Raw genomic sequence first — 19311 nt, 5'->3', positions numbered from 1 at the left:
AAAAGATTGATTTTAATGGACTACAGTCTTAAGGTTCATTTGCTGAGATGGACTTCTAGTGCACGCTCATTAAGTGAATGACCCTGAGTTTTGGTTTATTGGTGTCATAAGGTAACATGTTATCTTAGTAGCAGTAAAATTCAAGATTATAAGACATACGTGTAGATTCTGTTGAACTTTTTATTAGGTGTGGGGGGTTATTATGACATATTATGTGGTGACAATGATTTGTCATAAAGTCATGTAGCAGAAGCTGACCAAAAGAGGGCAGCATTATTTCACATGTTTAAAACAACATGCATATGTTAAAGGCTTCAAAAGTATCAATAATACAAGAACAGCCTGTCTGAAAACATACTTTGTATTATTTTGTCTGATATTACATCCATTCCTGTGGTGCTGCCAGCTGTGTTGTTTCTGTGGGTCTCACCAGCTGTAACAGCATCTCCATATGGAAAAACTCAGGCTTCCAGTGGAGCTGCTGTTATCTGTGGAGGGACACCTTGTCATCGAAACACTGCTGGGAACACACTCTGTTTGTTATTTCATTTTCATTTGTCTATTTTTTGTAGTTAAATAAAAAAAAGCGATCTTGTAACCCTAAAGTGTCTTTCTTCTTTATTCTACTCTGTGCAGATAAAAAAGAAAACTACACTTACACTGTTGTGTGTGTGTGTGTGTTTATGATGAAACTTAAAGTAAAACTATTGGAGAAATGTAGCATCACATTTACTGGAAATGCAACATTGCTGGTAAACAGTAAGAGGTGTCTGGGATTTCATGTAATAGTACTAAATGAAAGAATAAATATTTTATTCAAGTGTCATTTACTCAAAGGCCCCTGACTTACAGGAAATGCAAAGTGTAATCAAAACTGAAAATAAAAGTATGATCAGATTTGTGCACAACATAAACAGACATCAGAAATTAAAAGCAAAACCACATATGAATATGAAAGACGCCATTCTTTACTGCAGTAGTTCTATAATGGCACCACAAACGTGTTATTGGGAGGATGTTTATGTGAATTAAAATTAAAATGTATGTAGCATACTAGCTCAAATGCAAGGTGACGTAGTTAAACAATATTGAAAACTAGAAAAGGGCATTTCCTGAAGAAAATGCAAGTTTGATTGCTGCAGCTGAAGCATTGCTTAGAATGCTGATGTGAAGGATTTTTCTGAATTGCTGGAGAATCAGAGCAATTCAGAGCTTTGTATGCCTCTCTGTGTCAGCCTGTCACCATGCCTAGCAACGGCAATCAAACTAATAAATGCATATATAACGCGGAAAAGGTTAGATTTATTGTTGGTAGGCGCCACTAGCAGAGACTTTTATTGTGAAATATGGCTAACATTTCCGGTATTCTGCGCGAGCCTTTCTCGGATTCGACTGACAGCCGGCTGTCGCTAACTGTTTAGCCTATCGCTAGCGTTTTTTCTGGTACAGTCATTTAGCTTTAAGGGATAATTATCTTCGTAGAGCTCAGAATTCATGTGTGAGTGTTGGTTGGTTGTTTAATACTAGCCAACGCCTGCAGTAAAGAGGGAGTCCCCCTTGAATGACTAACTCAAAGTGCGTGGCTACTGGCTAGCTAGCGAAGAGGAGGGTGGGGATAAAAACTTCGAGACCTCGCCCAGTCGTTGCTTCATTCCAGCAGGCAGCTACTCTCTTTACGGTGTGAGAGACCCACACACCTCTAAACCAGATAATTATTTAAGGGGAGACTGACACAACTGTGTCAAACCAGGGCAAAAAAATCAGCAAACATGTTCAGGAAAAACTTGAAGAAGGACCCCGAGCTGTTTCAGAACGTGTCGGAGGGGCTGCGGCGGCTCTACCGGACCAAACTCTTCCCGCTGGAGGACACGTATCGATTCCACGACTTCCACTCCCCAGCTCTCGAAGATGCCGACTTCGACAACAAGCCCATGGTGCTCTTGGTGGGTCAGTACTCCACCGGTAAGACCACCTTCATCCGTCACCTCATGGAGCAGGACTTCCCCGGTATGCGGATTGGCCCCGAGCCGACCACAGACTCTTTCATCGCTGTGATGCACGGCGATCAGGATGGTGTGATACCGGGTAATGCGCTGGTTGTGGACCCCAAGAAGCCCTTCCGCAAACTCAACGCTTTTGGCAACGCGTTTCTCAACAGGTAAACCACTGCCAACTACCCAGCCCTCATGATAGAGCTTACACAGGTCAATGTGCAAACAGTAAGGATTTGTAGGATCAGAGCCCTGGAGGTATTCATTAATTTGTGAATGAGGTAAATACACGTCATGTTAGCATGTATCATGCTTTGCATTAAGTGATGCAGATCTGTCGTAGAAAACGTGTCGCAACATCTCAGCAGCACACACCAGTGATCAGTGCGAGTCCTTACATGTTGCACACTTTCCAAGGTAAGGTCACAGAATGTAGTTGCACAATTTGTGTAGCAGAGCAAGTGTAATGTGTGTGAGTGAGAGAGAGTTCCCTCTCTTTCATCATCCACAGAGAATGTGAGTGTTTTGTGTCAATAGACAGGTGGTGGATCCAGCCTGTGTAGAGCTAAGCAAAGGACGTGAAGGTGCTTTCCACAACTTGAACCACTGACGTCCTTTCTCTTTCACTCTGTACCAAATCCTACCTCAGCCTTCCCCAGGCACTTCTTCCCAGATGCATCTGGCAGAGTCACTCTTGACGGCCCACCGAACATAGAAATAGTTGTGAGGTTTATCACTAGGCAACGCACTGACCTTGTTCTGTCCTGGGATGTCAGTGCCATAAGTTACAACATCAGTGCAAGCCGACGAGGCAACTCCCTCATCACTACCCATGAGTTAGGCTTATGAAGTCTTATCACACAAGGGTTAAAGGTTTGATCATCTATCTTCCTACTATAATATTGTAATATATTTGTACCGCCAGAGTGGTTATTGTTCAGTCAGTGGGGTTTTCACTAGGGTCAGTCAGGGATTTTAGTTCATTGTAGTTTTATCCATGTGATTCATTATCTAGATAAAAGGAGGAAACCTCCAGAGGATAAATGTGATGAATCAGACTTATGTCTATCTTATGTAAAGATGTCCTCATAGCTCATAGAGGTGTAACAGTCCCCACAGACCTCCAAGTTAAAATGGCCAACTTTATAGCAGAAATAAACTGTGTTCATGACTCTCTAAATAAATGCAGTTGTATCTTGGCAAGTGGACAGCAGGCATCTGTATGTTAGGTGACTCAGTTGTTTTTATACAATCAGAATCAGAATTCCTTTATTTAGTTTATTTATTTTCATTGTTCCCTTTCCTACTTATCCAAGGTTTTTGGCAAGTTTTTTGGCCTAATAAACCAACCCATAGCGTGTGACTGTGTGTGTAAATTTTGACATATTAACAGGACATATAGTCAGTCAATACAGTTTGGCTGCAGTCCTATTGTAACACTTTCAAGTGCTATAAAGACAGAAGTAAGAGTAAAACAAACAAATTGAGAAAAGTGTGGTTAACAAAACAGGAAATCAAGGACACTTGTGGAAAAGTCTCCCAGTGCTTCCTTAAGTATGTAAAACAAGTTCCTCTCAGTTCAGTTTATAGTGCAGGGTGCTATGAGTCACAGCCATCATCTGAATCCACTTCACTGTGTAGGTTTGTTGTTGATGTCGCTTCCATTAAAGAGGATGTGGGTATGCCCTTTCTTTTCCTGGTAGCTAGTGTGGTGTCACCCTGTACAGGCAACCAGATGAACAAGATGGACACATAATAATGCACCAGCAAATGACTAACTTGTGGATGGTCATGTTCTTAATCTCAGTTAGTTTCAGATTATCAGCATATGTTGTAGTAGTACACAAGTGGACACTTCCACAATCAGGCATATTTCCCATCATTTACTGATATCCTTTCCTTCAATTATGTAGAGTGTTGGCTTTGTTTGCATGAGTGCAAACTTTTGCCAAGAACCATTAGTCATGATCAGAGAAATGAAGTAATGCCCTTCGGAAAAGGAGAAGGGAGTGTTGGAATTAACAGGGCAGGATTTACTTTGCTGACTGTATTACAGACTTGAGGGGAAACCAGATAAGATTGTGCACACACAAAGGCTTTTGTCCATTATAGCTTCCTTTGTCAAACTGCTCCCTTTCTGGACACACTCCTGTGGTATCGTGGGACTTGTGGTTCAGTCATCTTTGTATCAGAGAAATAACATCGACTTGAGGGGGTCATACGCTAGCGTAGCACTCACATGATCACACAACAGGATGTTTGAGTATGAAGATAGCAGGTGCATGACCTATTTGCTGAGCTCACATGGTAGTGCACAGAGGTAAGAACAGACTATAAAGATAACCATTCTGTCAGATCCAGACAAAACATTTAGAACTGGAGGGTTTTTGGCTAAGACACAGCGAGTTTTCCATTTTCCTCTCAGGAGGCAAAAAGTATGTGGTCTGGCCTTCAGCATGAGGCTTGGTTCAGTGAGGTTTTACTCATGGATGTAGTAGTAGAAATAAGAAAGAATTGGCTGATTTGAGAAGATTGTGCTGGCATGTCCCCTGTTTCCCTAAACCATAATCATTCAACCTGCAGATTAGCCTTTAACTACCAGGCTCACAGGAGACTTGCCCTCAATATAACCAGTTATTTATGAAGACAGTAAACAGAAATCAGTCATGGGATCCTCACACCTATTGCTTGCTCTTGGTTTTTGCTCATCAGTCTTTACAGTTTTTCCTTTAGTTTTGACTCATCCTGGTTTCTAAATGCTTCTAATTGCTGTTGTTTTGTTTCCACAAATGTGATGTTATACTCCTTTTCCACCTCCTGATACAGAATGCATATTTTTCAGGTCTTTTCTCTTTTACTTGAAATGCCACTGCTGTCAGTGGGCCCCAGTATATTTCTGTGCTCTGTAAGCCATTAGTCAGTAAAACCAGAGTCAGCAAAGTTTAAGTTCCGCACTGGCCCACCCCAGCCCACGCTGTCCTGCTCTGTCCTGTCCTGCTCAAGGCCTGTTATTCCAGGTTGCTTACACTGCACTTTAATGAGATAGAGACATTCAGATAACATAACAAATAAATGTAATAATAAAGTAGGCAATTTATTCACCCACACAATACAACATTTTATAGGAAGGAAATGTGGTAAATAAAACCACTGTAACCTCCCTGTTCACATCTCCAGTGCTGGCGACAGCAGACCTGTTTCCTCTTCTTCATGAGATGCTGGGTTCATGATATGACCAGTCAAAGGTCAGAAGGTGGCACAAAAGAGGAACACTTCCTTTCAAAAGTTGGATCCAGATTTTAAACGTAGAGCAGGTTGGTTGTGGAATACCGGCCTATCCTCACAGAGAAGAGGGGTTTCTGAAAACATAATCAAACAGTAAAATATCTCAGCTCAGGCTCTTGGGCTCCTGTGCTTTGTAGGGTATCTGTTTCTAAGAATTTCAGTCCAAGTTCATCAAAGCATTTTTTCCTACAAGCTCTGTGTGGAAAAATGTTGGGATAGATAGTTAAATGGAAAACCTGAGCCAAAATTCCAACTGGATATCATACACCATCCTCCATGAGAGAGAGGAAAAATTCTGCATGTTTGTTATCTTTAGCACTCACTGTTATTGTAATGTAAGAACATGCTTTAGGATCTGTATGCACAAACCCCTCTCCTTAGATTTCTGTGACATTGTCTGTGTGGATTTTTCCTTTTCCCCTAAGTGTGGTATAGTACCTCTGTTAGTGTGGTTACGGCAGGAATGTAAAAGCGCAGTTTCTCCCAGTCTTATGACCTGGTGCCTCTGAGCTCATGTTGTGAGTATCGGCTCAGTTTGGCTGAAGTGCAGCAGAGTGAGAAGTAGTACTCTGAGCTGTGGGGTGTCTTAACAAGCTCCTTCTTTGTCCTCAGTGAGACACTGTGGGTTTATGCAAAACCAGTCATCTTCTCTCACGCTTTAGAGTCTGTCTCTCTGACTGCAACACTCTCCTTTAAAGTTTAAACCCCAGTGTTCCACCCTGAAGGAGGCCATTGTGTAGTGAATTGTGTTGCATTGTGAATGACCGCTTACAAGTAAGGCTGCAGCACTGAATGGAAAATATGACTGTATTAGTCTGTGTTGTAGAAGAACATCAAAAGAAGGAAGTGTCAGAGATTAAACAGTTATTCAGACCAAAAATTAATTAACTACACACTGTTCTGATAATAGACTAATTTCTCATGTCAATTTACATTTTCAAAATTGTTAAGTGGAAATATTTGTTGCTATTCTTAACCTTGTGGTGAAAAAATAAATATTTTAAATAATATTCAAGATATTAATGGGCAGATTAATCAGCAATGAATATGATTTATAGTTGCCATAAGGACATAAGGACCAATCATTGAATGTGTAGCTAGAGAAAATTACATTTCCATGAACCCCATTATTGCTTATATGTTCCCTGAGACCTATTGATACTGCCATAAGAAAAACTCAATTTATTTTGACTGGTCCATTCCAAGGGCCTACAATCATTGTACTGATACACAACACAGCAGGATGGTCTTAGGCCAACGGCAGTCTCTGTATGAGGTTCCTGCGCTGCATTGCATGCCTTAAATTAACAACTATGTTGCCTATGTTCAACAGTTGGAAACCAGTTTACATTTTTTTCTAAACTGACATACAAGTGTCACTATGACAGATACATGGCATGTTTAAGGTGAGTCGGCTTCCTGCCAGCACCATTTCCTGTTTTTTTAAAAGAGCACCACTTGTCATTTCTTGCTTCTGTGGAACAAATTAAATCATATTATAAATAAGACTTGACATTGATTTTTTTTTTCAGTTGTCTCTTACTTCCACTGCTAATTTATGGTTCACATGTTTATCTCTTATAGCCCATGGTATTTCACTAATGTTAGTGCCAGAGAGGGAGGAGGTTGTTACTGCAAAGCTCCACAATAATGTCTGTTTAATACCAAGTGTATGCATAAACACTCTCACCCAACTGGTTTTTCTCTCTCCCCCTCCCTTTTTACCCCTATGCCTTGTACTGTGTACTGTAAGGTATCTCCTTCTCTTCGCTCTCCTTCATTCTACTATCATTTGCTTTCATTTTCTCACCCTTGTGATTCTGTGTCTCTCATCAATGTATTTTCTTGACAGGTTCATGTGTGCGCAGATGCCTAACCCCGTCCTGGAGAGCATCAGTATCATCGATACTCCTGGGATCCTGTCAGGGGAGAAACAGAGGATAAGCAGAGGTCTGCTTCATACACATACACTCACTATATACCCTTTTTGTATTTATACAGTCAATACCATTACTATTGTATGAACACCCTGCCGTACCACACTCACCACTCAAAAAGTCACAAAATACTTGAAACAACGAGACATGCACGCAAAATAAACCCACAGGAAGTAACAGATATAAAACAACATCTAGTGTTTCTGTTTGGCAGCTGTTCTGCAAATTTAACTGTAGCCATGCTGTGAAACTTGTCTTTAACCCTCTGGCACAAACGTAACCAAACACATGATGTACGTCTTTTCAAGACCCTGTTTTCCTGTCTGTCTGTAGCACTGCCCTCTTTCACATCCTTACCTGTTTTTCTTTCTGTTTCTTTGCATCTTCTCCTTGACTATTATTTACCTGGTTTATATAAGTTGTTTTCTCTTGCATAAATGATTTTTTAAATCCACGTATACACAATATAGTGACCCACAGGTTCATGTCAGAATTGCCACAACCACACTTTTCTTATAACTTTTGATGATCTAACAAAATACTTAAAGACAATAACAGTGCAGTTGGGCAGAGTTTCTGCTTTTTCTACCTGATCTGAGCCTTTTAAAGAGGAAGCACACATACAAGCTGTCAAGTTTTTGTGTACTCTAGGGAAAGGAAGTGGAGTAAAATGGCAAACTGAGCAGAGAGTTTCCCAAGACTGCTGCCCCCACCTTTCACCACTGCCACCACTGCTTGTGTTTCATAGAGAGCTGCTACATAACCTGTCAGCTGGCTTTTTGTTATTCAGTCCCATGAGATTCAGCAACAAGGAAAGAATTCTATAAAGAAGTAACTCGAGAATCAGTTAATAGTTTAGATGTTTTAAGTTGAAAAAATATTTATGTGTCTTTTGTGTATGAAGGTTTTCTAGATTTGTATTCTCTGTATGCCCCAATAAATTAAACTAAAAAGAGTTTTGGACACTTTAAGCATAAGGAAGTACATTTTAAAGACATACAAGTGTAAAATTGTGCTTGTCTGTGTATGAATGAAGAGGCTGGCACATGTTGAGGTGACCCTGACTAATTCAAGGAGGAGCAATCTGATGCCTCATACCGCAGCTTTGTTTCTATACATACATACTTATGCATTCTTACTCTCAAAGGCACTTACCCCCATTGTTAAGCCCATACACACTCTGTTTCTGTATAAACACTGATACTACTAAAATACTGTACTCCACAGACGTACTGTACAGACTGTGTCATATATAAACAGGAAAGGACTGACGACTGTGCGGCTCAGGTGTGACGGGCATGCTTGTGCGTCTGTGCACACAATAATGGCAGACATTAGGTTTTTACCCGTTTACAGGAAGCCATAGTAAGCAGCTAACATGAGCTGTGTGTGACCTGACCGATACAGCCAGGTCTGTGTTTTTAATGCAGGGCAACATGATGCATATTACATAACTTAATAACAGAAGTTTCACAAGTTCATTGATGGATATGGAGCGTTTTGATTGCATAACACTTGAATTTTTTTTGATTAGGTCAGCACATATGGCTCAGTGCTGGTTCCTTAGTAAACTATGAAATGACAGAAGCTATAATAAAACTGTCATTTTGCAGAACTAGCTTTTGTCCCTGCTAATGACTTGACAATGAACACGGTCATGTTTTTTGGCATTCAGCAAAATCAGCGCACAGGAGAAACATTTCTCAGAAGCCACGTTGAAATTTATAAAAGTCGTGTTGTGACTCTTAACATCTAACACTTCCTTGGAACTTGGAGAGAAGGTCAGTTGCATTATTTCTGAAAACAGATGCCCCCCCTATGACTTTTGACTAAATAATGTCACCCCAATGAAGAGACATTGAGTGTAAGACCTTGGTGCAGCAGTTTTTCACAGTTGGTGATCTGAATTAACATAAAGAACATATGCTGTTACTTTCTGTCATTTCTGGTCACACTGCTTCAGTTCTCTGGCCTGCTCTGCGTGTCTGTGTTCACTTCTGGGTGTGGCCCAGGCAGCTGCTATACACAGTGACAGTAAGGCAGATAAAGATAAGGTGTTACTTTGGCTAACCTGTATTTTTCTCAGCAAATGCAACGTTCTGCATTTTGTATAAAAGAGAAAGAAGCTCATAGAAGGCCAAGAATCAAATTACAATCACATAGTTTATTGCAGTTATTTCCCGAACAATATATCGGTGTTACCCTCAGATAGAGCAAGGCTATTCCTGTCCCCCTCCATGCTCCATACTTAGCTATGCTGACTGGCTTGTAGTCTCATGCTGACTGGCTTGTAGTCTCATGCTGACTGGCTTGTAGTCTCATGCTGACATGAGAGTAATATTCATTTCTGGAGAAGCATGTTTTCAAAAAGGCAAAACTGGTCCTCTATTGTGGTGAAAAGATTGAATGTAAATGGGCTTTCCACTCTACTCTGATGGCTGTCAGATGATTTTGAGCCCTGTCCAGGTTTGTTGTAAGTATGTGGTTCTATGCCTACATGTCTGTGTGTATGGTACAGACGTAGCTATGTGCTTTAAGTAAGTCAAGGCTTGAGCAGCTGTCTCGCTGTCTGATTCTTTGACACATGTGTTTAAAAACAGATTTAAGAGAGAATGTACAAATGTCCTCAGCTGGCTCCCACTGGGATTTCAGACTTAAAATATTCCTTCAGTTTATCCCCCTCTCCCTTCATATCATGTACGACTTCCTCTATGCTGAGGGTGTGTTCCCATGCCCATTGCTGATGTCCAGCTCTCATTACAGTCTACTTTTTCCTCTCACTTTCACTTTTACTCCTTTCACCCTTAGTCTCCCTCATTATTTGCCAGTATCACTGTCTCATTCTCTCCACTGATTCTATCCCTCTGTCTTTCTTTTTTACACGTGTATACGGACAGGGACAAAAGCCAGCCATGTTGGAATGCATGTGCAGCAGATCTGAAGTTAATTGTGCAGCAGCCAAGATCAGCTTTAGAGCAACTGCATTCTTTTCTGATCAGATGACTCACAGACACTAATCAAAACCACAATTTTCCCTCTCCATGACTCCTTCCCCGGGTCCTCACAGCAAATGAAAACTCATAAAAATTACCCGTTTATGTTATTTGAGAAAGACCCTTGTTTTCCAAATAGTACAATACAGTTCTGTGCTCAGTCACTGTATTGTTATCATCACTACTAACATTTTTTGTTTTTAACATGTTATGTCACATCTTGGAGCCTTCTTGCTTCCTTTTTGACAAGATTGACAAGAGTGTCCAGATGGACTGCCCTTAACTTCTACACATCTGTCCGTGCTGTCTCAGTAAAGCTAGCAAATTGGTAGTCATTGTAGAAAGTGCTGCCTCTTAACAGTTCTTATCTAAACATCATTGGATCAACATAAATTGAATGTTGTAAGATGTAATTTATTGACTAACCTCTGTGTCAGTACTACATTATTTCAGAAATACTTTATTAATCCCAGGGGGAAGTTGTTAACTTCCAGGTGCTCCATGCATGATCAGAAATATTAACAGGTTTATCACATGTGATCCTTAGTCATTATGATCATACTGTGACATTTTCCTGAATGTTTGTCACACTTTTTAAATGAGTTCTTAAATCATCACCCAAAATGTGTTTCTAAGTCACACAGAAGTTGCCATAGTGCAACCTTTGACTGCTAAAATTTAAGCAGTATTCCAGGTGAAAATCTTTGACACATTTATAGAAATTCTGTCAAAGCATTTATGAGTAAAGTTGTGAAGTTGTCCGTGTTTCCTGGTGTCACAGTGACCATGAACTTTGACTGCTGCCCTACCAAATCCTAATGAGTTCATCTGTGTGTCCAAGTGAAAATTTGAAGAAATTTCCCCAAGGCATTCTTAACATGTCACTTTCACAAGAATGAGATGGACAGAAAATCCAGATACATGTCTGGCCAGCACAGGGGTAAAAACACTGAACAGATGGAGGCACATCAGGTGGAGCCCTGAATACATGGGCCATCCGTTCAGACAGTCTGGCCAATCAGACAAAGTCCCAGATAACCTCAGATTAAATTAAGATAGGTTGGTGCTGGCTGAGGAAGTAGAGAAGAGCAAGAAAATGTCACAGCATAACACAGCTTCCCATTGTATTGTTAAAGACTACTGACCATGCTTGGTAGTTGTTTCCAGTCTAAATATATTTGGAAATTAAAATGATTCTGACTGTTAAAAAAACTCAATATATAAGAAAAAAATGTCTTCACAGATCTTTTACTACCCTCTATTTGTCTCTCTGCAGGATACGACTTTGCCGCAGTACTTGAGTGGTTTGCTGAACGTGTGGACCGCATCATCCTTCTGTTTGATGCCCACAAGCTGGACATCTCTGACGAGTTCTCTGAGGTCATCCGTGCTCTCAAGAACCATGAGGACAAAATGCGTGTGGTACTGAACAAGGCGGATCAGATCAGCACTCAGCAGCTGATGAGGGTCTACGGAGCGCTAATGTGGTCTTTGGGAAAAATCATCAATACACCTGAGGTGAGGAACAAATGATTCCCACATCAACTACTGCTGGTAGAAACTAGTTGTTGGACAGAAGTGTAGGGGAAATACAGCTTTGTGATCAAGTAGTATTCCCAGGTTGACACTGAACTGTGATGTGAAAGTGATGTGATGTGATTGTGTAGTAAGGTACTGAAAGTGAAAGGCAGTTGTATTACCATCTACCTCAAATCCCATGTCCTGCCTGAGATCATGTGACATGGCCTGTCTCATGATTGTTCCCTGACTGTTTAGTTAATGTTTTATCCAGAGCCATAACCATAAATCCCTTCTAGAGAAACCTTTGGATTATGTAGGTAATTATTTATTGACTTTGACAAGTCTCACTAATGTGAAACCTTTAAACCCATTTTGATGACAATCAGTCTGTCAATTGTACTGCATTGTTACATTTCCTGTTTGTCTTTTTCAAGTATGCAAATGTTTTGTGTCTGTTTATACAACAGCCACACTGCAGTGTGATGTATGTGACCTGTAAAAGTATTTCCTCCTTCGTGGGTGTGTATAGTAAAGTGTAACTTGATGGAAATAGCAATTAATGGAGACTCTTACAAACTGTATTCCAGGTGGTGCGTGTGTACATTGGGTCATTCTGGGCCCAGCCGCTGTTGGTTCCAGACAACAGGAAACTGTTTGAGGCAGAGGAACAGGACCTGTTCTTGGACATCCAGTCTTTGCCACGGAACGCTGCTCTGCGCAAACTCAACGACCTCATCAAACGAGCACGCCTCGCCAAGGTCAGTGTTAACAAGACTAAGACTCCTGTTCCAAATCTTTTTTCAGCACATCCAGATTAATTTTAAAAAGTGTGAAAATCAAAAAAGCAGGAAGCCTGTTTGTTAGAATAAATCATGACAGGTGGTTGTTTGAAATGCATTTTGGGCAGATGCTGTGGTCACTCAGATTGGCTCATGTCTTTGCATCTTTCTCAACATGACATAAAGCAACATCAGATCCAGAATGATGGACATTCTGAGGAGATTACATGTTACAATCAGAGCTCAGTGATAGACGACACTGGATAACAGTCTGTGGGCAGATAACAAAGCAAATCGTTTACTGGCACATTTCTGTGGAGAGTTCTGAACAGGAAAAACTGGATGTTCTTTAGAAATAACAGACTGCTGTGTAATACATTTTTTAGTGTTAAAGTACAACTAAGGCTGATATCGGTGTGATTACAAATTAACTGCTGTTATTACAAATGATTCTATGTCAGAACTGAAGTGCTGGACCGACCCACACATCAACATTAGCAACACATCGTTTCATTTTCGCTCCATTTCTCATTCTGTCCCCACAACACCGTCCTCCACCCACAAGAAGAGGGTGGAGGAATTTTTTTGTAACAATGGTTGTTCCTAAATTTACCACAAGCAGAAGTAAGCACAGTCACATCAAAATCAGAAAAGCCTTGTAACCTAATGTAAAGAACAGCAGAGGGACTGTTTGAAATTTCTGCTGTCAGTTTCTACGCACAGTATATTTCCCAACTTGAAAAATACCCTCTAGACAGATTTTAAAACATACAGGTTACAAATGAGGCCTTTGAGTTAACTCCCAACCTTTTTAGAAAAGTTGAGTAATCCCTGAGCGTGTCTGCCTTATTTGTTTGATGCCATCCAGGTGCAAGCCTACATTATCAGCTCTCTGAAGAAGGAGATGCCCAGTGTGTTTGGAAAGGACTCCAAGAAGAAGGAGCTGATATCCAACCTGGGAGAGATCTACCTCAAAATAGAGAAGGAGCACCAGATCTCACCCGGAGACTTCCCCAATCTCGCCAAGATGCAGGTGAGATTAAGAATACATACCAGAGAGAAATCACGACAGTCTGAGATCTGGAGTTACAGATTTCATTAAATAACTATTTCTGGTGTCCTTTGTGAAATACTAGAAACAAACCAATTTGAGTACAATGATCATCCAGCCTTTGCTCTTCACATCTTTGCCCTTCTTTCCTGGTCTTGCCCTCCAGCACAAGCCAGAATGAGATTTATTTTTCCTGGCTTGTCAGGAAATCCTGCTTCTTGTCTGCTGCTCCTGTTGGTAGCCATTGACGACTGATCTATTTCTATCACTAATTCCTGTCCCCTCCCATCCCTTCAGGAGCTACTCAATGGCCAGGACTTCACCAAGTTTGCAGCACTGAAGCCCAAATTGCTGGAGTCAGTCGAGGACATGCTCGCCAACGACATCGCCCGCCTTATGGCCATGGTGCGTCAGGAGGAGGCTGCCATGCCCAGCCAGTCGGTCAAGGGTGGAGCCTTTGAGGGAACCATGACTGGTCCGTTCGGCCATGGCTACGGTGAGGGTGCCAGTGAAGGCATCGATGAGCTTGAGTGGGTGGTGGGTCGTGATAAGCCTACATACGACGAGATCTTCTACACCCTCTCTCCGATCAACGGCAAAGTGAGTGGCGCTGCGGCCAAGAAGGAGATGCTGAAGTCCAAGCTGCCCAACACAGTCCTGGGAAAGATCTGGAAGCTGGCAGATGTGGATAAAGATGGCCTCCTTGATGATGAAGAGTTTGCCCTGGCCAACCACTTGATCAAGGTGAAGCTGGAGGGCCATGAGCTGCCGCCTTCACTGCCTGAGCACCTGGTACCCCCATCCAAACGTGGGACAGCACTGCAGGCCTAAAAGTTCAGAAGAGAGTCTGGAGGTCAGTAACATCATCCTCCCTCAAGTTTTTGAGTCCCCAAGCTTCCTGATAAGCCAAAGGGAGGTATAGCTGTGATCTTTAACACCAGAAAGAGACTGGAGGGTGGGGGGTGGGGGGTCCATCTTTGTGCATTAGGGGATAATATTCAGGTATCTATGTGAAATAAATGGAGGGAGGGGAGGGGAGGGTTGATTTGCAAACTGAAGAAAGGACATTACTGGTTCGTGAACTGATGTGTAAGCTGGAGATTGCATGATGGGGCAGAGCATGGATTTGTGCATAGTCCATATTATTATATGTTGATCCAAAGAAATATAGTTTTTTTCCATTTGGAGAGAGAAAGAGGAAATGAATCAAAAAACAGCTGTTGCTTTATCTATATTTTTGTATTTCCTGACTGTTAACGTTGACTCTTTCCAAATGCCTCCCTTTTTATTATTTTAACAGATAAATAAAAAGGAGTACTGTACCATGCATAATGTGGATTTGTGTTTAATCTTTCAATGACACATAACGATACAAAGGCCTTTAAGTGTTGCTTAGTTGTATTCAAACTGGGGAAAACTTAAATATTTGCTGAATAAACCTAAATTGAATCATAGTTTTGTGCTTTTGTTTTGTAATTTTTTGTCATAAAGGGTCATTTCAAGGACTGTGTCAGCCAGAGGTCACCCAGAGATATTTTACTTAAGGCACTCATCCAAATGGTTTCTGTGTAGTCTACTGCCCCCTGTGGGCCAAAAGGAGTCAGATCCATAGGCCTCAGGAGGACTTATAAGGTAATAAACCCTTCAAACAAGTCACTTCATTCTGCATTTTTGTGAGGGTGCACTGAAAACAGTGGTAGTTGGCACTTCTGGTGACTTTCTCTGGAGCACTTGGATGATACATGGAGACAATTTGCAAAGATTCAGTCCACAAATCACAAACAGAAAGACTGGAAGTGGTCTCATACTCTATGCTCCTATGAGTCTGAATATATGTTGCCTCTACATGTTCTCCTCATACAACTGCACTGTTATATAACCTGAGCAGGTCAGATTCAAATAAAGAAAACTGAGATGTGAACCAGCTGATTTTTATCAGGTGTTTTCCTCCTGGTTCTTGTCAGAAAAATCTGCCAACTGAATGAAGCAGTGCCAACAATTACACAAAGTCTTTCTCTTCATGCCCTCTCATGTATGTTTGCATTTTTCCCACACAGCCACATCTGTCATCTTCCTGTTGGACACGTTTGTTTTTCTGGTATTTTCTTATTTCTGCAACAACAGAATTACAACAGAAAGCATCTCATCCACCTTCATTTTGTTACGTCACTCAACAGTCATGCATGCATGTCTCAGCGGCACACTCACTCTCATTAAAATTCAGCACATTGAGTCACCAGGTTAACAGTCAGATACACATGGTACTCCATCTGTGATCAGAGCCACAAGCGCCCTCTTGCGCCGCAGTAAGTTGTAACAGGCAGATGCTTTGGTTTAAGCCAGCATAATTTTGATTAATATAGGGGTTCCATGGTGTTATATAGAGTTCATAGATAGACCAGTAAAGCATATAAATTATAAAGACAATCAATGTTATGTCAGCACATACACAGTAAAAGCTAAATATATTCACAGAGTTTTTATGGTATTAGCCAGTAGAGGTTCCTGCCTTCTCTCTAGTACAATGGAACTTTATGGCTAAAGTAATCTAACGTCATTATTGATTTATTAATTGTAATTTTTCTACAATTGTTTCCCTTATTTGTTCTGTTCTTAGTGCACACGCAGCAGGATCACAGTAATTCATGCTGACCCAGGGATTCAAACCTGTGGATCCTGCAGTGTGCCATAGTATCCAGACTAGTGCTTTGCAGTGCAGATACAGTTGTATGTTAGATTATGTAACTTTTTGCACTGCTGTGCTGCTTTGACAAACTTCCTGTATGTATGTAAATAATTCCATGGTTTAATTTTAGCGACAGTTATTGTAAATGAGACAAACTGTGAGATAATTACAGCTGCTGGGTTCCTCCTGTTCACTGATGGTAATGTATTGACAGAAAGCTGCTGGAATGCCCACAGTGGTGTGAATTAAGAGGCCGTACGACTGACTGCAAGCTGTGCGTTTGGATAGTTGGACCCTTCTCTGACTGTATATCTTTCCTTTACACCGTTTCCTTTTTCCTGTCTGTCCCTTGACTCTTTTTCCTCCCCCTCTTTCTTCCCCCTCTTCCTCCTGTTTATAGAGAATTTAGCTTTTTCCTTGTTTTTCCTTGCTTCTTTTGTTTTTATATGACTACACTGACTGTTTTTTCTTTTTTTCCACCTCTCAGTCTCAATGTGTTTCAGGTCACGTTTGTCCCTTTCTCATCTAAAAATAACCCCCTGACACACTGACCCCACACACACAGAGTTGACTGGGTCGGGTTTATATAACACAGTCATGTGGGAGGAAGATGCCACTTTTCAGAGACAGTTGAGGAATGAAACATCTGTATGTGTGAGTACAAATGAGTGGGCTGTCCATAATCACAACCGTAAAAGGTTAATATATGATCATATTTTTCTCAGTGTTGTCCAGCCTGCTCAAGATTAACCATTGACCTAAAATGCACCTGTTGCCTGAAAGTTTGTCTTTTCTCAGCAGTGTGAAACAAAAACATGCAAATAACACAAAAAGTCAGCAATTTAAAGGACAGTAGTTTATTGTTCTGTCTGTTGGATGCTTTCACATTTTTTAAGGAAAGACAAGGAAAAAAACATGAGGACAAAGGAGCGATAAGTGCTAAGAAGTCTGTTTCACCCTGTTTTTTTTTTTTTTGGTCGGAGAAGGCTGTTGTAGCTCCACTACACAGGTTGTACTGCCGTCATGTTAAAACTGTGTTTTTTGTATGAACCCAAAGAAGAAATAACATTTTCTGAGTTGTAAACAGACAAAATGTGCTTCCGTAAACAAGGTTACCTTAACAAAAACAGGCCTAAACCAATCAATCCAAACTAAAACCTTCATCAGCGTGAGACCGGTCCATCCTTGTCTGGTGTTAGCCAGCTGTGAGGTGAGGGGTCGAGGTAGGCAGCTGTGTAGTTTGGGGCCACAAAAACAGGGACTAGTGGCTCAGTTTGTCAATTTTCCCCTCAACTCTGACTGTTCAGTTCATTTAAAATAAAATATCTTGTTGTAGCTCAGCAAGGTGGCGTGGCTGCTGGCAGAGGAGCTCCAAACATCTCCTGTGAGGCATAGGTGATGTAGAGGAAGCCATCGGGGTCTCTGTAGCGAGAGTACACCTCGCCCATGCTGGAGGACATAGAGGACATACTCCTCTCTGCTACCAGGAGGAACAGGGCCTGGGTGGAGTCCAAAGCGATCTTATTCCTGAGTTGAGAGGACAAAGAAAGAGAGGATGTGAAGGGGCGGAATGACAAATCTAACAGCTTGTGAAAGAAGAAAAAGGCTGCGAGTCAGAGACAAAGGTGTGTGTCTGTGTGTGTCTGTTTGTGTGTGAGTACAAGTTTTTTGTTGCTGTACCTGAGGAGGCAGAGGAACTGACCCAAAGTGAGCTCAAAGGGAACCAGAAACTTTGTTTTGTCCAACAGGGGGAGAGTCTTTTCACGGACGTAACGTTCAACAATCACCTGAAGACAAAGAAACAAAAACACACCTGTGACATCATGTAGTTCAAAAACACACACACACAGTGTGGTGAATACTGAATTTAAACCTACTCACAGGGAGCTTGTTGGGGAATTTAGATCGAATGCTGCACACTTCATCTTTTCTTGTTGCTGAAGAGAAAATTGTTCAAACTGCTTTATACACAATTTTATTTTTAAACTGAGAACCAGTGGAAGTCGGGGTCTTACCGAGGCATTTCCTCTGCTTGAAGGGCATCATCTCCATGGATTTCTCAAAGGGAGCCATTTTTGTGTGTTGCTTAGGACGGTTTGCTGAAACCGGTGGTGATGGCGCCGGTGTTGGAGTGGCGTGGCGGTCTTGCCCCGGGCTGACAAGTGAAGTCCCCTCGGGTGGAAGTTCTAAGCAAACACCAGCAAGCTGCTGTGCCCGCTGGTGTTTTATAGCAGGACAGGGCAGGGAGGAGCCGAAATTTGAAAACCAACAAACAAGAGACACACTTAGCGCGTGTGGATGCAGCTTTCAGACCAGATTCACACCTACTGGTTATCTCACTGAACATTCTCACAACTGCCTGCAATCTTGTGGCCACGTACACAGAGGACATGAAGAAACCAGCGTAATGAGCTGCAGGGACACTAAGAGGAGCATAAACAACACATGACACGCTCCTGAGGGGGCCTAACAACCACATAACCCAATGCCTCCTCCATTATTATCAGAAATTGATCAGTTTCTGAGCTTTGACCTCCCTGTCTGTTGATAGCCATGTTGGCCGTCTTGTCGTCGTGACTCCTCATTTAGCCATGGCTGACAGAGATCAGGATCAATACACTGCAGCTTTCACATATCTGAGAGGCAGACACAAGTGTCATGAGGTTTTTGTTGTTGTACCCAGATTTCTCAAAGCCCATCTGCCCTGTGATCACATCATGTATGTGTGTGTCAGTCAGTCAGCAAATAATGGAATGAAAGATGCTCCCACCTCCACGCTTATAAAGCACTTCACATTTAGTTCAATGCAGGGTTCAGTTTGTGTTGGTTCAGCTTTGGAGGCTGTGTGTGAGCCAGCAGTCTATGGACACAAGGTCAGGGACAGATGCTGTGTGTGGGAGAAGAGCGCCCTCTGCTGGGTGAAATGTGGCCCCATGTGGTATCTTTACACCAATCCTAAGAGATTTCTCCTGTAGCTTTAAAAATGTGTCGAATATAAATCTAATTAATACAGTTTTCTCCTTTATAAGCCAAATATATGCAGATGAGATAATATTGAAACTGTATTG

The 19311-nt window shown here is 41.5% G+C and overlaps 2 protein-coding genes across 2 annotated transcripts; one reads left to right on the top strand and one right to left on the bottom strand.

The window, feature by feature from the left end:
• Positions 1-1380: 1380 nt before the first annotated feature.
• On the top strand, positions 1381-15011 carry ehd1a (EH-domain containing 1a). Its single transcript, XM_028416436.1, has 6 exons — positions 1381-2158; positions 7129-7226; positions 11483-11724; positions 12315-12485; positions 13375-13539; positions 13855-15011. Exons 1-6 carry the CDS (start codon positions 1770-1772, stop codon positions 14386-14388), a joined length of 1599 nt encoding a protein of 532 aa, XP_028272237.1. The 5' UTR covers positions 1381-1769; the 3' UTR covers positions 14389-15011.
• Positions 15012-17080: 2069 nt separating this feature from the next.
• Positions 17081-18447, bottom strand: map1lc3cl (microtubule-associated protein 1 light chain 3 gamma, like). The gene is made up of 4 exons (XM_028416405.1): positions 18259-18447; positions 18125-18180; positions 17924-18030; positions 17081-17770 (listed from the first exon to the last, which is right to left on the bottom strand). The coding sequence occupies exons 1-4, from the start codon at positions 18314-18316 to the stop codon at positions 17581-17583; spliced, it is 411 nt and encodes a 136-aa protein (XP_028272206.1). The 5' UTR covers positions 18317-18447; the 3' UTR covers positions 17081-17580.
• Between the last annotated feature and the right edge of the window lie 864 nt (positions 18448-19311).

Source organism: Parambassis ranga, chromosome 10, assembly GCF_900634625.1.
Source record: "Parambassis ranga chromosome 10, fParRan2.1, whole genome shotgun sequence".
Lineage (NCBI taxonomy): Eukaryota > Metazoa > Chordata > Actinopteri > Ambassidae > Parambassis > Parambassis ranga.
The sequence above is the reverse complement of the archived record's forward strand: the minus strand, read 5'-3'. Positions and strand labels throughout refer to the sequence as shown.

Coding starts and splice junctions, on each gene's coding strand:
- map1lc3cl (XM_028416405.1), bottom strand. CDS start 18,316: ATGGCTCCCTTTGAGAAATCCATGGAGATGATGCCCTTCAAGCAGAGG. Junction 18,181..18,258: donor CAAGCAGAGGAAATGCCTCG/GTAAGACCCCGA, acceptor TTTTCTCTTCAG/CAACAAGAAAAGATGAAGTG. Junction 17,771..17,923: donor CAGTTCCTCTGCCTCCTCAG/GTACAGCAACAA, acceptor CTCTCAACTCAG/GAATAAGATCGCTTTGGACT.
- ehd1a (XM_028416436.1), top strand. CDS start 1,770: ATGTTCAGGAAAAACTTGAAGAAGGACCCCGAGCTGTTTCAGAACGTG. Junction 7,227..11,482: donor GAAACAGAGGATAAGCAGAG/GTCTGCTTCATA, acceptor GTCTCTCTGCAG/GATACGACTTTGCCGCAGTA. Junction 11,725..12,314: donor AAATCATCAATACACCTGAG/GTGAGGAACAAA, acceptor ACTGTATTCCAG/GTGGTGCGTGTGTACATTGG.